The 19,049-nt window shown below is 43.2% G+C and overlaps 1 protein-coding gene and 1 non-coding gene across 6 annotated transcripts in view; both read left to right on the top strand.

The window, feature by feature from the left end:
- Positions 1-19,049, top strand: part of NRP1 (neuropilin 1) — a 147,926-nt gene that overhangs the window by 2,526 nt on the left and 126,351 nt on the right. For all 5 annotated transcript variants that reach the window (XR_014818078.1, XM_021064976.2, XM_005668178.4 and 2 more), the window contains exon 2: positions 1,084-1,258. Coding sequence is in view for 4 of the 5 variants with exons in the window: in XM_021064976.2 (XP_020920635.1) it covers positions 1,084-1,258 (175 nt within the window). In the remaining variant the exon portion in view is untranslated. The remainder of the gene's footprint in view (positions 1-1,083; positions 1,259-19,049) is intronic.
- On the top strand, positions 9,102-9,175 carry LOC146399564 (small nucleolar RNA SNORD11B). Its single transcript, XR_014818773.1, has one exon. It is a non-coding gene; the product is annotated as a small nucleolar RNA SNORD11B (small nucleolar RNA).

Below are 19,049 nucleotides of genomic sequence, written 5' to 3'. Positions count from 1 at the left end.
ATCTATATATACCATTACTGAAAATTTGTGATTGATAGGCTTATATATTTCACTGCTTTCATACCTGTTCCTCTTACATAGTTTATGCACCGAATTTTTATTGCTCAAAATTAAGCATCAATAAATGTGGCAGCATTTCAGGCTGAGGCTCTCCAGCATGACATCCATCATAAAAAGTGACAATGAGAGTCCACGCTGAACAATAAAGCAGCCCAGAGACTGGTTTCTTTGGGCCTCAGTGAATCACTTCGGCATTAGGGTTTTTTGAAAGGAACGCTCAAAACTAGTTAGCTCACCTAGAATTCGAGAATGCAGCTTACCATATGTGATAGCCAGACATCAGTGTGGTGGACTTTTTTCCAACATGTAGGTAATTAGAATGAATGCTGTCTGGCTATTTATTTTTCTTTCTGCCTGGTTACTTTGATCTGGTCTCTAAGACCAAGCAACTTCACTTGGAGCAACAGAGCAGAATTATTTCTGCTGCACCTCATATACTTGGTTCTCTCTGATGATCTGGATCTCAAGAGCAGAGATAACCCCAAATCACTTAGATTTATGGGCAGATAAAACGACAACCAAAAAGGTTTGGCTTTAAGCCAGCTGAAGCCCTAGATGACCGTCCCCACTGATCAATGACACAGACCAGGCTTATCATCAAAAAGCCACACAAGGGGTCGAATAGCATCTTTTAGTCGCCTTCACTTAGAACTTGCTACTTAATGCGATTACACTTCTTGGGGGATAATTAAGTCTAGCAGAAGCTCCCTGGGGACCATGTTAACATCCATTGAGGGGACTTAATGTTTTTAATGCCAGAAGACCTTTTTCTTGGGAGGCAACTTTGTAGGGGTTGGGGGTGGAGCCCTATCAGATCTCAGTCCACTCTCTTCCTGAACCAACTTCCTGAGATCAAAGAGCGTTCTTTGGTGGCCGTGTTGCTCTCGGCGCCACCTGAAGGCACCACTTGGAGCTCCCCTGAAAGAGCTGTGAAATATTTAATCACCGGTCATTTATATGTAAAGCTAGCATACCTAACTGGTAGTCTGGGAAAGATCTACTAAAATATTGTTTTTATTGCAGATAAATGTGGCGATACTATAAAAATTGAAAGCCCCGGGTACCTTACATCTCCTGGTTATCCTCACTCTTATCACTCAAGTGAAAAATGTGAATGGCTGATTCAGGCTCCAGAACCATACCAGAGAATTATGATCAACTTCAACCCTCACTTCGATCTGGAGGACAGAGACTGCAAGTAAGTGGGAATGTTGGAACAGGGCGCCACAGCACCATCTAGTGGGCGCAGGTGTCCCTGGGCAAAGTCTGTGAACCATCTAGAATATAAATGGCTCCAGCAGGGATTCCCATCTAGGCCAGATCATGTGTCAATGGTATGGAAATTAAATTATGTTAAGTGATTTCTAAGTTCCCCAAGCCAGGGAGATTATATTTAAATGTGTAACCTCTCATATTCATTTTCCTGTTAACACTTTTGGTTTTGGAACTCTTTTGTTAAGAAATGTGTACGCATGTTTCTCTTTTTTTTTCCTGGAAAGGAAAAGAATTAGAAACCCAAAGTCTCACTCGAGTTTTTATTAAACGTGGTGGGTCACTAAAATATTAGTGCATGGTGCATCAGCAAATGGTGAGGTGTTGGGTATTTTTTTTTTTTAAACAAATCTGGGGCACATTTTGTGACTTAAGAACTGTGTTTATCTTATGGAGTTTGATGTGACCAAAGCAAATTGTCGTTAAAAAAAAAACAAGGAATGTAGGGTGAGTCTGATGAGGGGTTTTTATAGATTAATGATGACAGGTTTCTTTCGGAAAATGCTAAAAAAATTAATAGTTGTTAATGCACAGTGAATGCAGTGGGACTCTACTGTGGATCTGTGTTTTATTCATGTGCCTTACCCTTCCCAGCTCCTTCTGTGGTCAAGCAACCAAGCATCAAATTATGCTAGGTTTCTTTATTATGAAAACATTCTCATAAGAGAGACAGTCTTAAGTTGTATTTCCTCACTTTGTATGAAAGAACGGTGTGTAGGTCTTGCTTTCCACAGCTGGGAAGGATGTTTTAACGTTGCAGGCAGCAGTCCATTCAGATTTAAATCTGCTGTTGTCTGGTCATCCAGCAGACCCCCTGTCTCTGTTTCATCCACATCATCCCATCTGGACATACCACGTGTGGTATATTCTTCAGAGACTCGAACCTGAATACCAACCTTTCGTGACATTTAGATATAGACATAGTTTTAGAAAAGGAATATAATCCATTGAAGTCTCACTACTAAAGTGTTTCTCTAAGTGTTTCTCAGGTTGGAAAATGAGTCAGTTTGGTATAATTGTATGCTGTGTATGGAGGCTACTATTTCCCTTGGAAATGAACACTCTTATGCAGGTGGTTTCATTATTTAAAATATTTTCTTTACAAACACAGATCCCTTTTAGAGAAGAACAGGATAGTATGGAAATGTTCCCACCTGTAAGGAGTCCTCAAGAACCTGTTGGGTTGGTGGGATAAACTAGTGTTTCATGATGAGGGAAATGAGGTCATCTGGTTAACTCAACATCTGGTGCCTGGAGAATTAGCATACATTCATATACTGTTGATCGATTTCCAAAGAATCAGCAGACGCTACAGCACAGTAAAATTATGCTGATTTCAATTTAATCTTTGTTCTGTGATTCAGAAGTGCTTCAGGGCATTATATTGACTTTTTAATCTTGTGTGAAAGTTGCCGTTAATAGAGTATTCCAGGAACTTCTAGGAAACAGGGAATTCATTCATTTTTTGGTTAGTCTTCTGTATGGCAGTTTTTACAGTGTCAACCATCTAGACGGACTGGAGACTTGTCTTCCTCTTCGCTTTCTTCTGTTTTATTTTTTGCATTTTGACAATACTGAAAAACTGCCATAGGAGATATTTTTAAGGGACTCTGGTAAAACATCTTCAAGTAATAACATTATTCCTCAAAAGAAGGTGCTTTGGATTTCAGGAAACTCCTGCTTACTAATTCCTGATCTGAGCGTCTTGACCATGTATGTGTGAAATTTAATAGCTAAAGAATTCAGAATAGTCTGTAGTTACTCGCAGCACTATGCTGGTCAATGTTAACCACTGAATCTTGGGAGAGGGTAGGTCAAGTCCCGGGCCATGATATTTGCCAAATTCTATACTATAAATATTCCCACTGTGGCCTTTTCAAACTACCCATGTGATGACCCTGTGCACAGACTTGCAAAGAGACGTGCACGCTTGGTTCTTGTGAGCTGGTGCGAGCCAACTCCAGCACCCAACTGCACAGGAGTGTAGGAAGGGGAAGCCAGTTGCCTGAGTTAAAGTGTGTGACATGTTTACAAGTGTCTGGTGCCCAGCAAAGCTTAAACAATGATCTGCCATATCATGATGTGGGATAGAGTCTGGTGGAATGGGGAGAGCAACTTTTTTTGTTGGATAGAAGAAAAAGGATAATTACAGCTCGGAATAAGGGGCCATTTTAGTGACATCAGCAAGACACTGACATGGCCAAGAAGATAGTTTCTGTATTTGTGACTGTGGGGTTTTGGTTTTGTGTTTTTAATGCGACAGGGCAAGGTGGTTTCTTAATTGTAGCAAGCAAGGGTTTGTTCTCACTGAAGGTGCCATCTCCTGGCCAGCTGGGAAGCTGAATATACTTAGCCTGTTGCAGTCAGTGGAAATTAAGACCCTGGAAAATATCTTTGTGCCATGTTTTCAAGTGTTGCTACCTGATTATTTAATCAATGAAAATTCCAAAAGTGATACATAGGAAGACCAACTTAAGACCTTGCCCTGTCTTCCCTGACTGGTCCACGTGACTGCTGATCACTGTTGAAGGTTGCAGTTTACACATGTGGCATAATTCTTGTCTCCTTCTTTAAAGGTCGTGAGAAGAGTCCACAGCTTTAAAATTTACAGGGGGTTGGAATTCCCTAGAAAAATGGAAAACACCAGAAACTTTTGTAGGAATAAATTCATAGGCTTCAAAAGTTTATGTTGGATGTACATACAGATTTGGGGGGGGGGTTGTGGGTTGATTGTTTGTTTGTTTATATTAAACCACTTCCAAAAATGTATTTGAAATAACACATCACATTCAGAGAATTGGTAAGCTTTTCTGTTAAGCACAAGCTGTTTTTCTTGTTTGAGATATTTAACAGTTTCCCCTGTTTCAGCTATATTTTATGTCTTATAGCAGAAAAAAAGTGCTTGCAGAGTTCCCTGGTGGCCTAGTGGTTAAGGATCTAGCATTGTCACTGCTGTGGCGTGGGTTTGATCCCTGGCCTGGGAACTTCCTTATGCCATGGGGGTGGCCGAAAGAAAGCAAGAAAGAAAGAAAGAAAGAAAGAAAGAACCAGTGTCATAAGTAAGATAAAATAGGGTAGTGGATCATGAAAGCCCTTTTGTATAGTTAAAAGCTCCTCTCAAAAGAAATTATCATTATTACGTCTTTAACAACTTGGTGATTGTTAGAACATTTGGAGGTAGGAAAGTAAGCAAACTAAATATATCGATCCAGTAACAGGATGATCTGATTATAATATACCCTGTATCTCCTCTTGAAACTGTCAACATCTGAATCATCAACTTTCACAACTTGTGAAAGCTCAAAAAATCAATTCCTTCACACATTTGCTTATTGCAAAACATCCTGCAGGCCCAAGTAGACAATTTTTTCACAGACTGTAGGGATAAATAAGTAATTAAGTAGACAGGTTCTGGTAGGAAAAGTATTTTTTATTTCTATTTTATTGTTTTATTTAGGATGAAATTAAGATATTCTGTCGTAAGTTAAACATAAAGTAAAACGTGCATACTCACAACTTTTCATGTGTATAACACCCAGACTGGCCCAGTACATAATTAACCTCGGCTAACCATACACAGAGGTTTTTACAATGGCTATCAAGGGGGAATATTTCCTTAAGGAAAATGAATGTTCGAGTTGTGTCTGGCGGCTTTAAAATTCACCCATCTCTGTGTATGCCACCCCTCCATCAGATTTTATTATAAATAAGCATCACAACCATGATACTATAACTCCCTGATTTCTTTCATTGAACACGGTGTGGTGTCAGTCAAGCAAGGGAGCTATAGAGCATCTATCTCCAGGCTAATTTTGTGCCAGGATTTCTAGTGAGAGAGACCGTCTGGTTTGATTGTGATGTTGATACAGGAGGTGGTCACAGAATGTTCTGAGTGAGAAGAAGATGTTGAGGGGAAGGAGAAACCTGGTTTCTCTTTTTTTTTTTTTTTGCACCCGCAAACTCCTCCATGCTTATGAAGTGTCAAAGCAGAGCTAAAAGCAGAAAAGAAAGAAAAAGCCACCTGCTGAGTTTTTGTCCAAAAAGTAGCTTTTATTGTGCATCGAATGTGGTTGTCAGTTGAGCTGGTTGGGTCTTCGTCCATGGAGTTTCCTTTGGTGGTAAGGCAGACATCTTGAATCTCATAAAACTTTATATCTGCATAATAAACAAGAATGTCATTGATACAGTAGTTAGAATTTATAGAGCTTTTCCGGTTTCCCAGCAATGCAAACTCTCAGCATGATAATTTATAATGGTTTGTGACAAATACTGCTGAGCAAAGAGGTGTGTGGTTACATTCAGATCAGATGTCATCATCTGGGGAGCAATAAAAATTTCACAGACATTGGGTTAAAAACATTAAGAAAATGAATGTGAAGCTCCAGAAATAGAGTCTGAAAAGGTGGCAGTGATGGGGGAAGGGGTGGGAAGTGAGGTCTTCCGTGCGACAAGTTCCTGACTTCACTGCCTGGTTTGTAGGCTTTCACCAAGACACAAGGCCAATGTCGCGTGCATGGATGCTTTTCTGCCTAAATTTCGATTTGTAGTCTCTTCTTTGCGTCACCCGTAAATAGGTGTCTTTTTCCTAATTTGATGCAATCAGAGGAAGATTTCACCCTTGTCGCTTCACATGAAGTTTAATCACAGGAAAATTGTAATGAAACAGAGATGATACTCAAGTTTGTGGATCTTGGTGGAATAAACCCCACCGTGTGTCTTTAATGCCACTTTTAACATCACCTAAGTTGTTACAGACTTTGCAACACTACTCACTTCATTTATTTTCATAGAATATAAACTCACTGAATGACGATTAATCTGCCCTTAATGCCTCAAATCTGATTATTCCTGAAAATGTCATTATGCAATAATCGCGTTGTTGTCCTTTGGAGAGAATTGGGGGAATATAGGTTCCATCTTTGGTTTCCCTAAGTAATGTTTTTGTTATGATCTTTACTTTGTTTGGCATGGATTTTTGCATTAACTTTTATTTATTTATTTTTTAGATTGCATTAAAGTATTATTTATCTTGGTTAGTGTGGGTTTTTTTGTATCTGAGACAAAGGCATCCCTTTGGTCCTAGTGTTGGGTTTTAGAGCATCCCTTAGACCAAAGCAAACAGTGACTCTGTTTTATGGAAAACAGTGGGTATTTTATGCCAGAATGCTTCCCTTTTTTCTAGGTGAAATATAGACATCTATTAAATTGTAATCAATATCTAGGAAAGAACATGACCTAAATGTCACATCTGATACAGTTTTACAAGGTGAGTCCATCCATGTCACCAATCAGAGCAGACGTTTCCAGCTACCTGGGAAGAGGCCCCCTTCCCATCTACTTTCAGTCTCTCACCTTTGGCCTCAAGGGCAATTGCCATCTTGATGTGTGTGATTCCATTTCCTACGAATTTCAAAATCAGACAAAATTCAACTATAGTCCTAGAGATCTGTGTATACTAACCTTTAAAGATCGCCAGACGCTGGCATGGAGCTAGAAAAAGGTATACTGTTCCCTTTCTAATAATAATAATAATAGTAATAAAAGAGTTCTACTGAAGTGTTTTCTAATTTTTTTCAGATGACTGCTGTAGAAATACATGTACTGCGTATACTACGGTTATGTTAAAATAAACACAGAGTTTTCGCTCTGGAGTGAGTCTGCTTTTTAGGCAAGGAAAATTCAGAGAACATCTTTCTTGCCTTTATTTTGCTCCATAAAGTCATTGCTGCTTTTCAGCTCAAGTAAATTCCCAATATGGACAATGTAAGAGGCGCCACCACCCAGCTCAATTCAATTAAAAAACTATTGAGTGGGTAGAAATGAACCCTTCTCAGAACAGCGGAGGTCAATGTTGTTGCACCACCTGCAGCATCCGTGGTTGCTGCTCAGGCAGATAATTATCTCCTTTCTTCCTTTTGATTTTTTTCTTCCCCATTAGCACTGATTTCATTTGAACAGACCCCCATGTGTTTAATAAAATTAATTTCCTTTATTATTTCTTCCTATAAGCAGTCACATTGGATCATGATGAATTTTGAATATTACAAGGCATTTCTGTAATTTGTAAGAAGCAACCTTTATGAGAAGCTAAAGGAAAAGATTAGCTGAAATCGTATCACACTGAATCAACATGTGCATGGCATTTCCAACCAGATTTCACGTAGGGGAGGAAGCACTTAAAAACTGATCCAAGGGAGACATATGCCTTCAGCCGGCATGCGTGTTCTCAGCTCCCTTCCATCCAGCATAAAACTTGATACTTGCATGCATGCTGACACACTTCGGCAGAAGCACACACACAAACACATATGTGCATGTGTGTGCCTGTGAGGGAGGCTATAAAATAAACTTCACTAATTGTCGATGTAGTTTTCATCAAGGCTGATCATTAAGCCTCAAGAAAAACAAGAGACAAGATTAGCGTTCAGATCAGGTTCCAAATGCCTCTTAATTGGGTGTTTGTAATCAATCCTGATGGTAGGAGTCGGTGACTTGGCAAAGCATGGCACCACCAAAGATTTTTCCTGCTCTTCTCTGGCTGGTTGAACTATGTCCAGTATCCGGGTCACTAAAGATGACAAGAGGCTGAGATGACTCTCAGATTGGCTGTGGATTACGCCATTCTGCTGGTTTGTGGTTGAAATTGTCTAGTCTCTACACATCGCTTAGAAAGTGAACTGCTTTCATCAGAATTCTACTAAATTCTGCAGAAAAGACCCATCTTTTGGCTTCTGTCCATTCAGTGGCCTCATAACATGATTTTTATACCCATCAGGCGTAGGTCTGTATGGCACGCATCTTAGATCTTATTTATGGTGAACATGTTTTTTTCTCCTTGAATGTAAATAATCAGTAGAGTTTAGAAAGCAGTCATTATGGCTGGTTCCCAGTGCTGGGTCATCCCTCCCCCCCCGCCACCCCATGGTGTGACCACAGGCTCACTGAACGTTCTGTCCTTGTCTTGCTTCATCTCACTTCCTCTTCTTCTCATCCCCATTTCGCAGATGATAGGCTTAGGAAAGTGAAATTAACTGAGTCTGAATGCTCAGCTGGGGCACCATATCCCTGTCCATCTTTGCGTTCGAAGGGGCTTGGGATATGCCTTTTGAGTAAGAAAAACAATCTGTCAATATTTCATTAGAAGAATGACAAGCTCCCGTTGTGGTACAGCAGAAATGAATCCAACTAGCATCCACGAGGATGTGGGTTCCATCCCTGGCCACACTCAGTGGGTTGGGGATCTGGTGTTGCTGTGAGCCGGGGTGTAGGTCACAGACGTGGCTCGGAGCCTGCATTGCTGTGGCTCTGGTGTAGGTTGGCAGCTGAAGCTCCCATCTGACCCCTAGCCTGGGAAGTTCCATATGCTGCAGGGGTAGCCCTAAAAAAAAAAAAAATATATATATATATATATATATACACACACACACACACACACATAATATATATATATACACACATAATATATATATACACATTATATATATATACATATATATATAAAATAAATTTCTCTAGAAGAATGAGAAAATTCTAATTAAATATAACCAGGTTTTTTTTTATTATTCAGCAGCCATTTTCCTCTATGAAACACACCAAAGTTTAAATACAAACCAGCTAATTCTGAGGAAGGACTTAATCTTTAAACTCTTAGTTCAGATTAAGTGAAGCACTGATAAAAGATAAAAGATTGGGGGAAAAAAAAAAAACCTCTGTGCGCAGAAACTTCCAACCATTTGATGATTTTCCCACTGAGTCAAAGTGTGCCATGGCAAGGATGATTTTTAAATGTAGTATTCACCCGAGAAATAAAAATGAGGGTGTTCAGTCACCACCTCATCTGATGGGAAAAAAACAAAAACAGAAACTTGCCTTAACTTAGCAATGACATGTGCGGTGGGGCAGGGGTCAGTGGACAGATATCTAAATTCTGGTTCCTTTGGTTGCTGGAGTTTGGAAGCACCATACACACATAAATGCAATGTTTATTTGAAGCCTAGTAACCAGGCAGCACAAAGGTTCCATTTATACAATTGATTCAAGCGACATATGAGATACCAGCTGTGTCCCAGCTACTCACAAGCCCAGGAGTCAAAGCTGGGTTCTCGTCCAAACAGCAGTCATTTGCTTAATCTCGGGTAAATAGCTCCCCTGTTTGTAAGATTTTGATACTTGTATTGGCTACGGTGACTCTGCAAGGGTTAAAGAGAGAATGTTTGCTCAAGGCGCTGAGCCCCTATGAGAACCAGAAGAGTGTTTTTTGAGAAGAAACAGATGCTCCGGAGTAGTTTGTTTTTATCTGGTCAGATACGTGTACAAGCAGCCGGCCAGGTTGGAGGTGATGGCTTGTTACTTCTGTGATAGATGGGCGTGTCACACAGACAGCGCCACCAGCCCCTGCTGAAAGAGGACGCTAAATGGCTCCCAGTTCAAGTTCTTAAATTTCTTTAGACCCACCGGAGGTGGAGAGGCCAGTCAGTGGCGTCACGATTTCAACTGCCCTTCTGACTCTCCACCCAATGATGCTATGAGCGGGTCAGCTATTGTGTAAGACCCCCTCCGTCAGTGAAATGGCATGGAGGACGTCAAAATGTGGTCAAAATCTTAGTCCTGGCTAGCCAGCTTTACAAAAAAATCAGAAGCACCAAATTTCGAAATTTAAAGAAAAAAGACCGCAGTCTTGACTCAAAGAAAATGAAGGACACGGAGCCCCACAGGCTTGGTGGCACTGGGGTTGATGTGGTCTGATTCAGGATTATGTTGTTTTTTAGCTGTGCTGACACCTGGCTGAAATAGATGACGGGTTTACCTTTTTTTTTTTTTAAATCTGGGTTCATACCGCTCTGTCCATTCTTGAATAACTTGAGAACGTGGGCATCTCTTTGTTAACAAATGGATCCCAGGAAAGGTAGTTGAAATATATTGAAATATACGGAGTTCTTGATATGGCTCAGGGGGTTAAGACCTGGACGTAGAATCCATGAGGATGCAGGTTTGCTCTCTGGCCTCGCTCAGTGAGCTAACGATCTGGCATTGCCGCTCCCTGCGGCATAGGTCGCAGGTGCGGCTCAGATCTAGTGTTGCCGTGGCTGTGGGGTAGGTGGTGTAGGTTGGCAGCTGCAGCTCCAAGGTGACCCCTAGTCTGGGAACCTCCATATGCTGCATATGCGCCTGTAAAAAGAAAAACAAAACACACACAAACATATATATATATATGTTTACATTTCTAGATCAACTCTTTTTTAAAAATGACTACCAATAAACATGGTAAATCTCCCTTCACTTGACAGGCTGACTCTATCTGCACCTCTGTTCTCATATCCGTCCTGTTCAAGTCATGCTTTTTGCAACTGCGTGGGGACGGTTTAGGTGAAAATTTGTCTCCCAGTGGAGTGGTGAACATGTCTCACTCGCATTCCTACCCTCCACCGTCCAGCAGAAGCCTTTGCCCCTAACAAGCACTAGTGTCATTGAACCAAACCAGCTGACGGACCGTTGTATTGAGATTGAAATCTGGTATATGAAGACTAGGGAGGGAAACCCAGAATTTCCTTGATGGGAGCTCACAGTCCACTGTAGGCAGTCTGGAGAGAGGCCAGCAGAAGTCGGTGAAGGGAGAGTGAAAAGGACATTTTGGACAACTTCTCGAGGGAGCGGTCAGTCTGAGTGACAACCTTTCAGACAGGACTTAGGGCAGCCACTCCCTGGACAGGGGGGTGGTGGCTGCATGTCAGGGATTCTGACCTGGTCCTCCCTCCCCTCCCCCACCCACCTGGTCAGAGGCATCACAGCGTGCATTTTTGGAGCTTCTGATACCCAGCAGCACAAGCGAGGGTGCAGATTGTCTGGAGGGGGACAGGGCAGCAGGACCAGGCTCTTGGGCACACACCTCAGGGTATGTCTGGAACGTGGTTCAGCCCTGGCTTCGTTGGAGCCAAAACATCACCAAAACTGGTGTGGCAGCCTCTCCATTTCCACAAGGGGCAGCACGTAATTTTATTTTTTCAGCGAAGGTTGTTGATGCTAAGCTGAGGGAAGAGTGTTTTGTTTTGATACTGATTGGAATTTTCCTTCCCCCGCCCCAAAGAAAGAGCTTTGCCTCTTCCTAACCCTTTATTCCAGTGCCAAGTTCTTTGTCCCTGGCTAGGGACACTACAGAGTAAGAGGATATATTGGTTTGGTCCTTCAAGACGCCTCCTCATTTCCCTCTGTCGCCAGGCTAGCATCCTACCTGATGTGTGGGCTAGTTCATTAACATGAGCTGGGAATTTCTGATTGTCAGGGGACCATGTTAGCAGCTCCCTGTGAAAAAAGTGTTCTGGTGAGAAGGAGGAATGGGAGTTATAATTGCACCTCTGTCATTCACTCCCAGCTGTGAGACAAGGCACAGGTCCTGAGGGCGGGGTTGCAATCGATGAATGGCTTGGTTACGGCACCATCAATACCCTGGTTTTGACAGTGGTAACCAGGACAGCTCGGGAAGACGTAACCACATCAGGGGCTGCGTCAACCTCAACACAGCTTCAATTAATCTTTTTCCTCCTCTTTCTGAAGAAAACAAAACGCTTTCCTTCCTCCACCCATCTCAAGAACACAGTGTGGAGGAGATAACGTAGGTGGACCTGTCTTAGGAATACAAGAGAAATACTTTAAATAAAGCCTAGGTATTACTCTAACAGGAAGTGCATCCGCAGGTTTTGCTCCTTAAAATAAATCAGACTGTAAACAATAACGTCTGCATCCTTGGGAAGGAGACGCTTATAAATATTTCAAGAGCACTGCACAAATCCACAGCAGAGATGGTATCTCATGCTCAGCTCGTACTCAGCCAATGAGAATTCCTGCATGTCCTTACAATAAGTTGGCTGAGGGTATGTGTGTTATCATTGCAGCCTTCTAAAAATCTAGGTGAGTGGAGTTTCTGGAAAATTCATGGATGATGCTGTGTCAGTGTCACAAACTTGATAGTAGCATTAATGGCCTTTCAAAAGTCATCATTTGCGCAGGGGTTGCCTGAGGACTTAGTATATTCAGTGCAACCAAATGGAAAGCCAGCCCATGCTCTTAGGTGGGAGCCAAGGTAAGGATGCTTGTTACAACCGCGGTGACCGTTCTTCCCAATCAGTGAAACCAAATAGTGCCATCATATATGTGTCCAGAAAGGGGAAACTACATGGATTTTTGTATTATAAGTTCATAAAGAGCAAATAACAAATGCTGGAGAGGGCGTGGAGAAAAGGGAACTCTCCTGCAGTTAGTGGTCATGTAAATTGGTGCAACTACTATGGAAAATGGTATGGAGGTTCCTCAGAAAACTAAAAATATAACTACCCTAGGATCCAGAAATCCCACTCCTGGGCAGATCTGGAAAAACTCTAATTCAAAAAGATACATGCATCCCTATGTTCTTAGCAACACTATTCTAGCAGCACTATTCACAATAGCAGAGACGTGAAAACAACATAAATGTCCATCGACAGATAAATGGATTAAGAAGATGTGATACGTATACGCAATGCCATATTGCTCAGCCATAACAAGAACAAAATAATGCCATTTCCGTCAACATAGGTACAACTAGAGATTCTCGTACTAAGTGAAGTGAGAAGGAGAGACAAATTCCATACGATATCACTTACATGTGGGATCTGAAATATGGCACAGATGAACCTATCTCCAGAACAGGAACGGACTCACAGACATAGAGAACGGACTTGTGGTTGCCAAGGGGGAGGCGGAGGGCGTAGGATGGACGGAGGGAGTCCAGAGTTAGTAGGTGCAAACTGTCACATTTAGAATGGATAACAACAAGGTCCTACTCTATAGCACAGGGAACTATATCCAATGTCCTGGGATAGACCACGATGGAAAATAATATATAAAAAGAGTGTGTGTGTGTGTGTGTGTGTGTGTGTGTGACAGAGTCACTTTGCTATACAGCATGAATTGGCACAACAATGTAAATCAACTATACTTTAATTTTTAAAAATTGTAGGAGTTCCCATCGTGGCTCAGCAGAAAAGAATCTGATTAGTATCCATGAGGACGCAGGTTTGATCCCTGGCCTCGCTCAGTGGGTTAGGGATCCGGCGTTGCCATGAGATGTGATGTAGGTTGCAGGTGCGGCTTGAATCTGGCATTGCTGTGGCTGTGGCATAGGCTGGTGGCTACAGCTCCGATTCAACCCTGGGAACTTCCGTATCCCTCGGGTGTGGCCCTCAAAAGACAAAAATAAAAAAAGTGCAGGGAAAAGCAGCTGGCAAAATAAATGTTTTTAAACTGACGGGCCCTCCTCGCCTTCCCTCTTCCCTCCGTTTCTGGCACCCTCGGCCCCTTCCCTCTGCCATCTCCCTCCCCCACGTCTGGTTGGGACCAGTTTGCCAAAAGCGATGGGGGTGGTTCTCAGTAGCCTCCGTTAAAAGACAAAAACAAAAAACCACCTCCCAGGAAGGCCTTTAGCATGATAGCTGAGAAGAAGTTATTATTTTAGCCCCTTCTCCCCTCCTCACCCTCCAGAATGGCCTGATGTGATAAAATTATATCTGCAGCCTCTCAAGTCCCCCCAGCACTGTTCTCTTTTGATATGACCACTGCTGTGTGTGTGGCCGGGAGCTCAGCGTTCCTTCTTGTGGGACCATGTGGGCGTTCTGGGTCAAACAGATTCTTTCGGACTGGGCAGTCATGAGTGCAAAAAAAAATGTCCTTGGACCTGTTACCCTCCACACGAATCGTTCACCTCTCTCTCCTTTTCCTGTAACTGCCAAGGGCTTCGTATGTGGCACCTGCAGCCCAGGACTTATTTCCTTGACCCTTCTCAGCCTAGTTTCTGTCCCCTCCGCTAGACTGACTCGTTTGCTCAAATGTTAGATGGCACTTCCTCTTCGCACGCCCCACACCCCTGGCCTTTGCTTGCCCCGAATTTCTTCAGCCTTGGCACCACACCATCGCAACCCGGAAGCTTTCTTCTCTCCTGCAGTTCATGCCGCTGCACCATCTTGGTTTTATCTCCACATCTCTGACCACTTCCCTTTTTGACTGGTTTCTCTTTTCCTCCAACATTCAAATACAGGCCTTTGCCAAGGTCTTGCCTTTGCCCCAGATATCTTCTCCCTGAATTGCCTTTTGGAGCCACTCAACTCAGACGATACCCAAATTTCAGCCCATTCCAATGTGGCCTAAGCATTGGACTTAAACGTCCAACTTCTTTCTAGGTGATCTTGACTGGCCTCACCCAGTGCGTTCCCTGTAACAGCTGCTCATTTAATATTTGCTGAACTGAACTGGCCAACTGACATCCAGCGCAGGTGTTTATCTAGCCCAGAAGAACCAAACCCGGGCAAAGATCTAACTTAATTGGACTCTGAACATGCACACTTAGGCTTCTCATCCAGGTGGTAAACCCTTCCTCTTCTTGGGTAGCAGAGTCAAACTTATATTTTTGCTCCTAAAAACTCTTTTGAGAAGCCTAGAATTTCTCCATGAGAGTAGCTTTAGCCAAATCTCAAAAAAAAAAAAAATTTAAAAAATGCAGAGGTGCAGTTGCCGGAAAGCTCTTCTTTCTGCTTCCCCGTCCCTTCCATAATCTGTTTTGGAGTCAGAGGCATAAAACATATTAATATTGTAGGCCTATGTCCGGATTGCTGAGTATGTTCTGACATTCCCCACAACTCTTGGGACTTTGTGTCACAACTCTGTAAACGTTGTCTATTGAAGATTCATATCTGGGCTCGTATCCAAACTACCTTTACATAAATTTCACACAAATAATTTAGAGCCTCCTTCCATTCCAGCTGGCAGCCCCGTAACTGCACATGTTAAGGTCACAGCAGGCTTGCTGGGGAAGATGTTGACCATGAACTTCTCTCTTAGAGAGGGCAACACGGGATGCTTCCCATGCACAGGGGTGTAGACATGTTTGTCCAGGTCACCAGGTGAAAACCCAGTCCTGTGTCTTGGAGCAACCCCAGAAAGAGGCTGTCCTGGAAGGGGGTCCGGCTGAGGCAGCCCAGGGTGTTTCCCGAAGTGGACCGGGAGGGTCTCAGCTGTTCCCCTGGCTCACACCTCTCTCACCATGACACTCTTTCCTAAGGGTTTCTCAACACTACGTGTCACCATGGGCAAGCGTCAACCCAAGAGGAAGGGACAAAGTGGTCACGGGTGCCCAGCCACCCCCATCACAGCAAGCACCCCAGCCACCGTAGCTCGTGTCCACATTTCGTCCAGCTTCTTGATGCCACCACCTTGCCCAAGTTCTCTGGGGGATTTCTGGATGTTTCTGTTATATCTCTAGGGTGGAAACCCAGGGCACCCCCTCCCTGTCAAATCTCGAGTTTTTCTGCAGCCAAAGAACAGAATGACTCAGGTGATAAGCGCTTGTGTTTCCTTGGGGGAGGAGCCATGAGCAGGGGCCGAGCTATCATGCCCTCAGCTTGTTCCCTTTGGACCCGTCCTGTGTCCTCATGCTCACAGTCCCCTCGGGGCGGGGGGGGGGGGGGCTGGCTTTGTTAATGGTGTGGCCTTCATGGATGATGCCTCTAGGAACCCATTGCATCCTGAGTTCTTGGAGGGACTTGGCCTCTAAATAGCTCTGGGCTCAAGTGCTTAAACTTTTTGCATCTGAATTTCCTCGTCTGTGAGATGGGAAGTGTGGGCTCTGAACTCCGAACCCCTTTGCCTCTCATCTAACAGGACTCAGCTTGTGCAGGGGATTCCTGGTGCCACAAAAGCAAAATCCAAAGACGTCCTTTCGGTCCTGAACCCCGAGCCTTTCTTTGGTTTCGACAAGACCTCTTCAACGCCCTGACTCTTTCCTTCTTTCTTAAATCTCAGCTACCCCAGCTCAGTCCGGACCCTCCCTGCCTTTCGCAACACAGCTTCTGCCTGCTCTTTTTTTCACCAAGACAAGTTTATGTCTGTTTTCTGCCCGTAAATTTTATCAGACATTTTAAAACTCTATTCTGGCAACATTTCTTCCAAGGAATTGTTCGCCTCTTCACCTAGACTGTAATCTTACCCATGAACAGGCCTGTTTTACCTAATCAGTGATTGGAAGGAACCAGGAATGTGACCCTTTGAAACACTTTTTTCTTGTTCTACTGTTGCTGACAGTAATACTCACAGGCAGTGGAAATTCTGTGTAGGAATGAGTTGTTTGTTCTTGAAACTAGATGAGCCACAGGCCAAGTTGGAAATGTAATTTAACTGCCGTCGATACCCTCAGCATTAACCTAAACTCAGGTTTGATCACTGACACAGAAGTAGCTTTTACCTTATCGTTTGTTCAACATAGCTTGTTAAAATTAGGTGGTAAAGAACAGAAATTGCATTGACAAAAGTACAAAGGAATGACAACAGCGATTTTGTTCATGAATCCCACCTCACTCTATCTCTCAACGGCAGTGTAAGCTATGTAATAAGCCATGTATCTGTTTGTAAAACAGTCTTGAATTAAGGCGCTTATTCAAATGCCATTGTAAAAATAATTTTCTGAAATTGTGGTCTATCAACAGGAGATAAGATGGCACTTTGCTATCGCCTGCTGAGGCCCATTATGAATATTCTATTTCAGCAGCAAATCACACTGTAAATACAATGTTCAGATTCATTTATTCCCACAATAGCATTTTTGCAAAGGTGCAATTTCATAATTTGACTTTGCATTGATAGCACATCATCATTTCCAAGCTCTTTTAAGCACTGGTTAATTCACACATCCTTGGGAGATTGTTTATTTGTACCAGACCCATTTTAGAGTGAAATCACCCGAATGTATAAAAACAAGGCCACTTGCCAAAAGCGGAACAGGGACAGCGATGTGGCTAAAACTCCGATGTGCTTCCTTTCCTTAGCACATCCGACCAGGCACGTCTGAACACCTTAAACACAGATGTGCTACCCATGAGGAAGGAATGTCATTCAAGTCATTCAGGATGCAAATGTAAACATGTATAAACAGGACCCAAAATGAATGAACGTATGCATTGTACTTTTCTCCTCTGTTTGGTCCTTCTGAGCCATATTTGTGTTAAAGCAAATGATCAATGGCGGACTAACGTCTGAAGTTATTTAGCTAATTCCCAGGGTTCATTGGAAAATGTCTAGTATTTCTAAACACCGTCCTAAAAAAAGAACTTGAACTGTCCACCCCCATTATTTTTGTCATTCCAGCCTTCCTGGCCCTGACCTTGAGATTTAAACTATTCATGTTTCTTATCAATGTTGTTTGAGGGTTTGGTTTAGGTATTGATTACACAGGCACTGGAGATCGATAGTGAACACGGGTTCACTGTTCAACATTCATCACGAGTAGACTTGGGAAAAAAACACACAGGGTCATCAGTTCAGAAACTCACCAACTTGAAAGGTGGGATAAAGTCAGGCACTTTGTGAAACATGGTTTACTTGGACACCAGAACGCTTCCTCTGAGACTTCAACTGTTGCCTGCTACCTCATTCATTCGTTCACTCATTCGCTGTGTACGCATCACCTAGGATGTGCCAGTGACCTACATTCCAGGAAGACAGTGCTAACACTGGAGCTGCCACGTCAGGAGGGTCCTCTGTGCCCTCTGTGCCTTCCCAGCTTGCAGATCCCTCATTATCTTCCCCTGCAGGTCCAAGACAGGCCCCCTTGGGACCTGGCTCTCGCTCCAAACAAGATGCATATAGAAAACGTCTGGCTGAGGCAACTCTTGGCTGAGCATCAAGTTTGTTCTTGGCGCTGATGCTCTAGGCTTGGAACCCTCAGCTGGGGCTCCCAGACCCTCTGTGATTCAGCCCCCGGCTGGGCTGCTCTTGTTTCCCAGGTTCACTCAAGCTCCCGCCCTGCATACTTGACTTGCGGTTGCCTACTCTCCATGCCTGGCCCTGGCTATTCTAACCTCAGATCATGCCCTCTTTGCCTGTAATTACTGGTCCCAGTCAACTCCGTTTCACCCTCCAGCAGGCCTTGAGTGACAGGCCTCAGGAAGCGTTAGGCTTAGAAGGAGTGAGCACATGGTTTCTAAAGCTTCCCAGGATGGTCTGGGGTTGCTTCCGAATATATGTTTGCCAGAAGCCAGGTTGGCAGAGCAGCTTGGGATATGGCCTCTGAGTGATTCATATTAGGAATCTCGGTGAGAACGAAACACAGTCAGCTGTGGCTTTTTGGAGTTGGTTTATAGCCCCAGCAGCCATTTTACTGGCTCTGCACATGGAATAAATTCAACAGAAAGGGTAGAAAGAAACGGGATCTTTCCTACCTCATACCCCTAGCCAGGGTATAAGCGTAATTCCTCACCAAAAATATTAATGACTAAGTGAATGGGTAGATGCTTCTTCTCATTATTCCATCTTCATCTCCTCCCAGGAAAAGTCCCCATCACTCCTCCTTGAATGGAAGTGGCAGGGGAAACAGAAAGAAAGGCTTCCTCAAGGAGACTTTGACAGAACTTGCCCAGGGATAGGATTCAAGGGGAGCTGGAGACAGGGATGTTGAAGAGTAAATGTCTCCATCTTCGGGTCTGGAAAAACAGTGGTACCAGGAACGTCAATAGTAAAAAACCCAGACTGTAGGTCCCACCTCAGACATTTTGAGATGCTTCTGAAATATACACACAACATTCTTTTTTTTTTTTTTTTTGGATTTCTATCCCATTGGATTTATTTATTTATTTATTTATTTTTTATAATTTTTTTTTATTTTCCCACTGTACAGCAAGGGGGTCAGGTTATCCTTACAT

The sequence above is a fragment of the Sus scrofa genome, chromosome 10, assembly GCF_054392235.1.
Source record: "Sus scrofa isolate SSC_HxYL_T2T_F1_AM1 chromosome 10, Sscrofa_HxYL_maternal_Yorkshire_Landrace_v2.0, whole genome shotgun sequence".
Taxonomy (NCBI): Eukaryota; Metazoa; Chordata; class Mammalia; order Artiodactyla; family Suidae; genus Sus; species Sus scrofa.
Note: the sequence above shows the minus strand (reverse complement) of the source record. Positions and strands in the feature narration are given on the sequence as shown.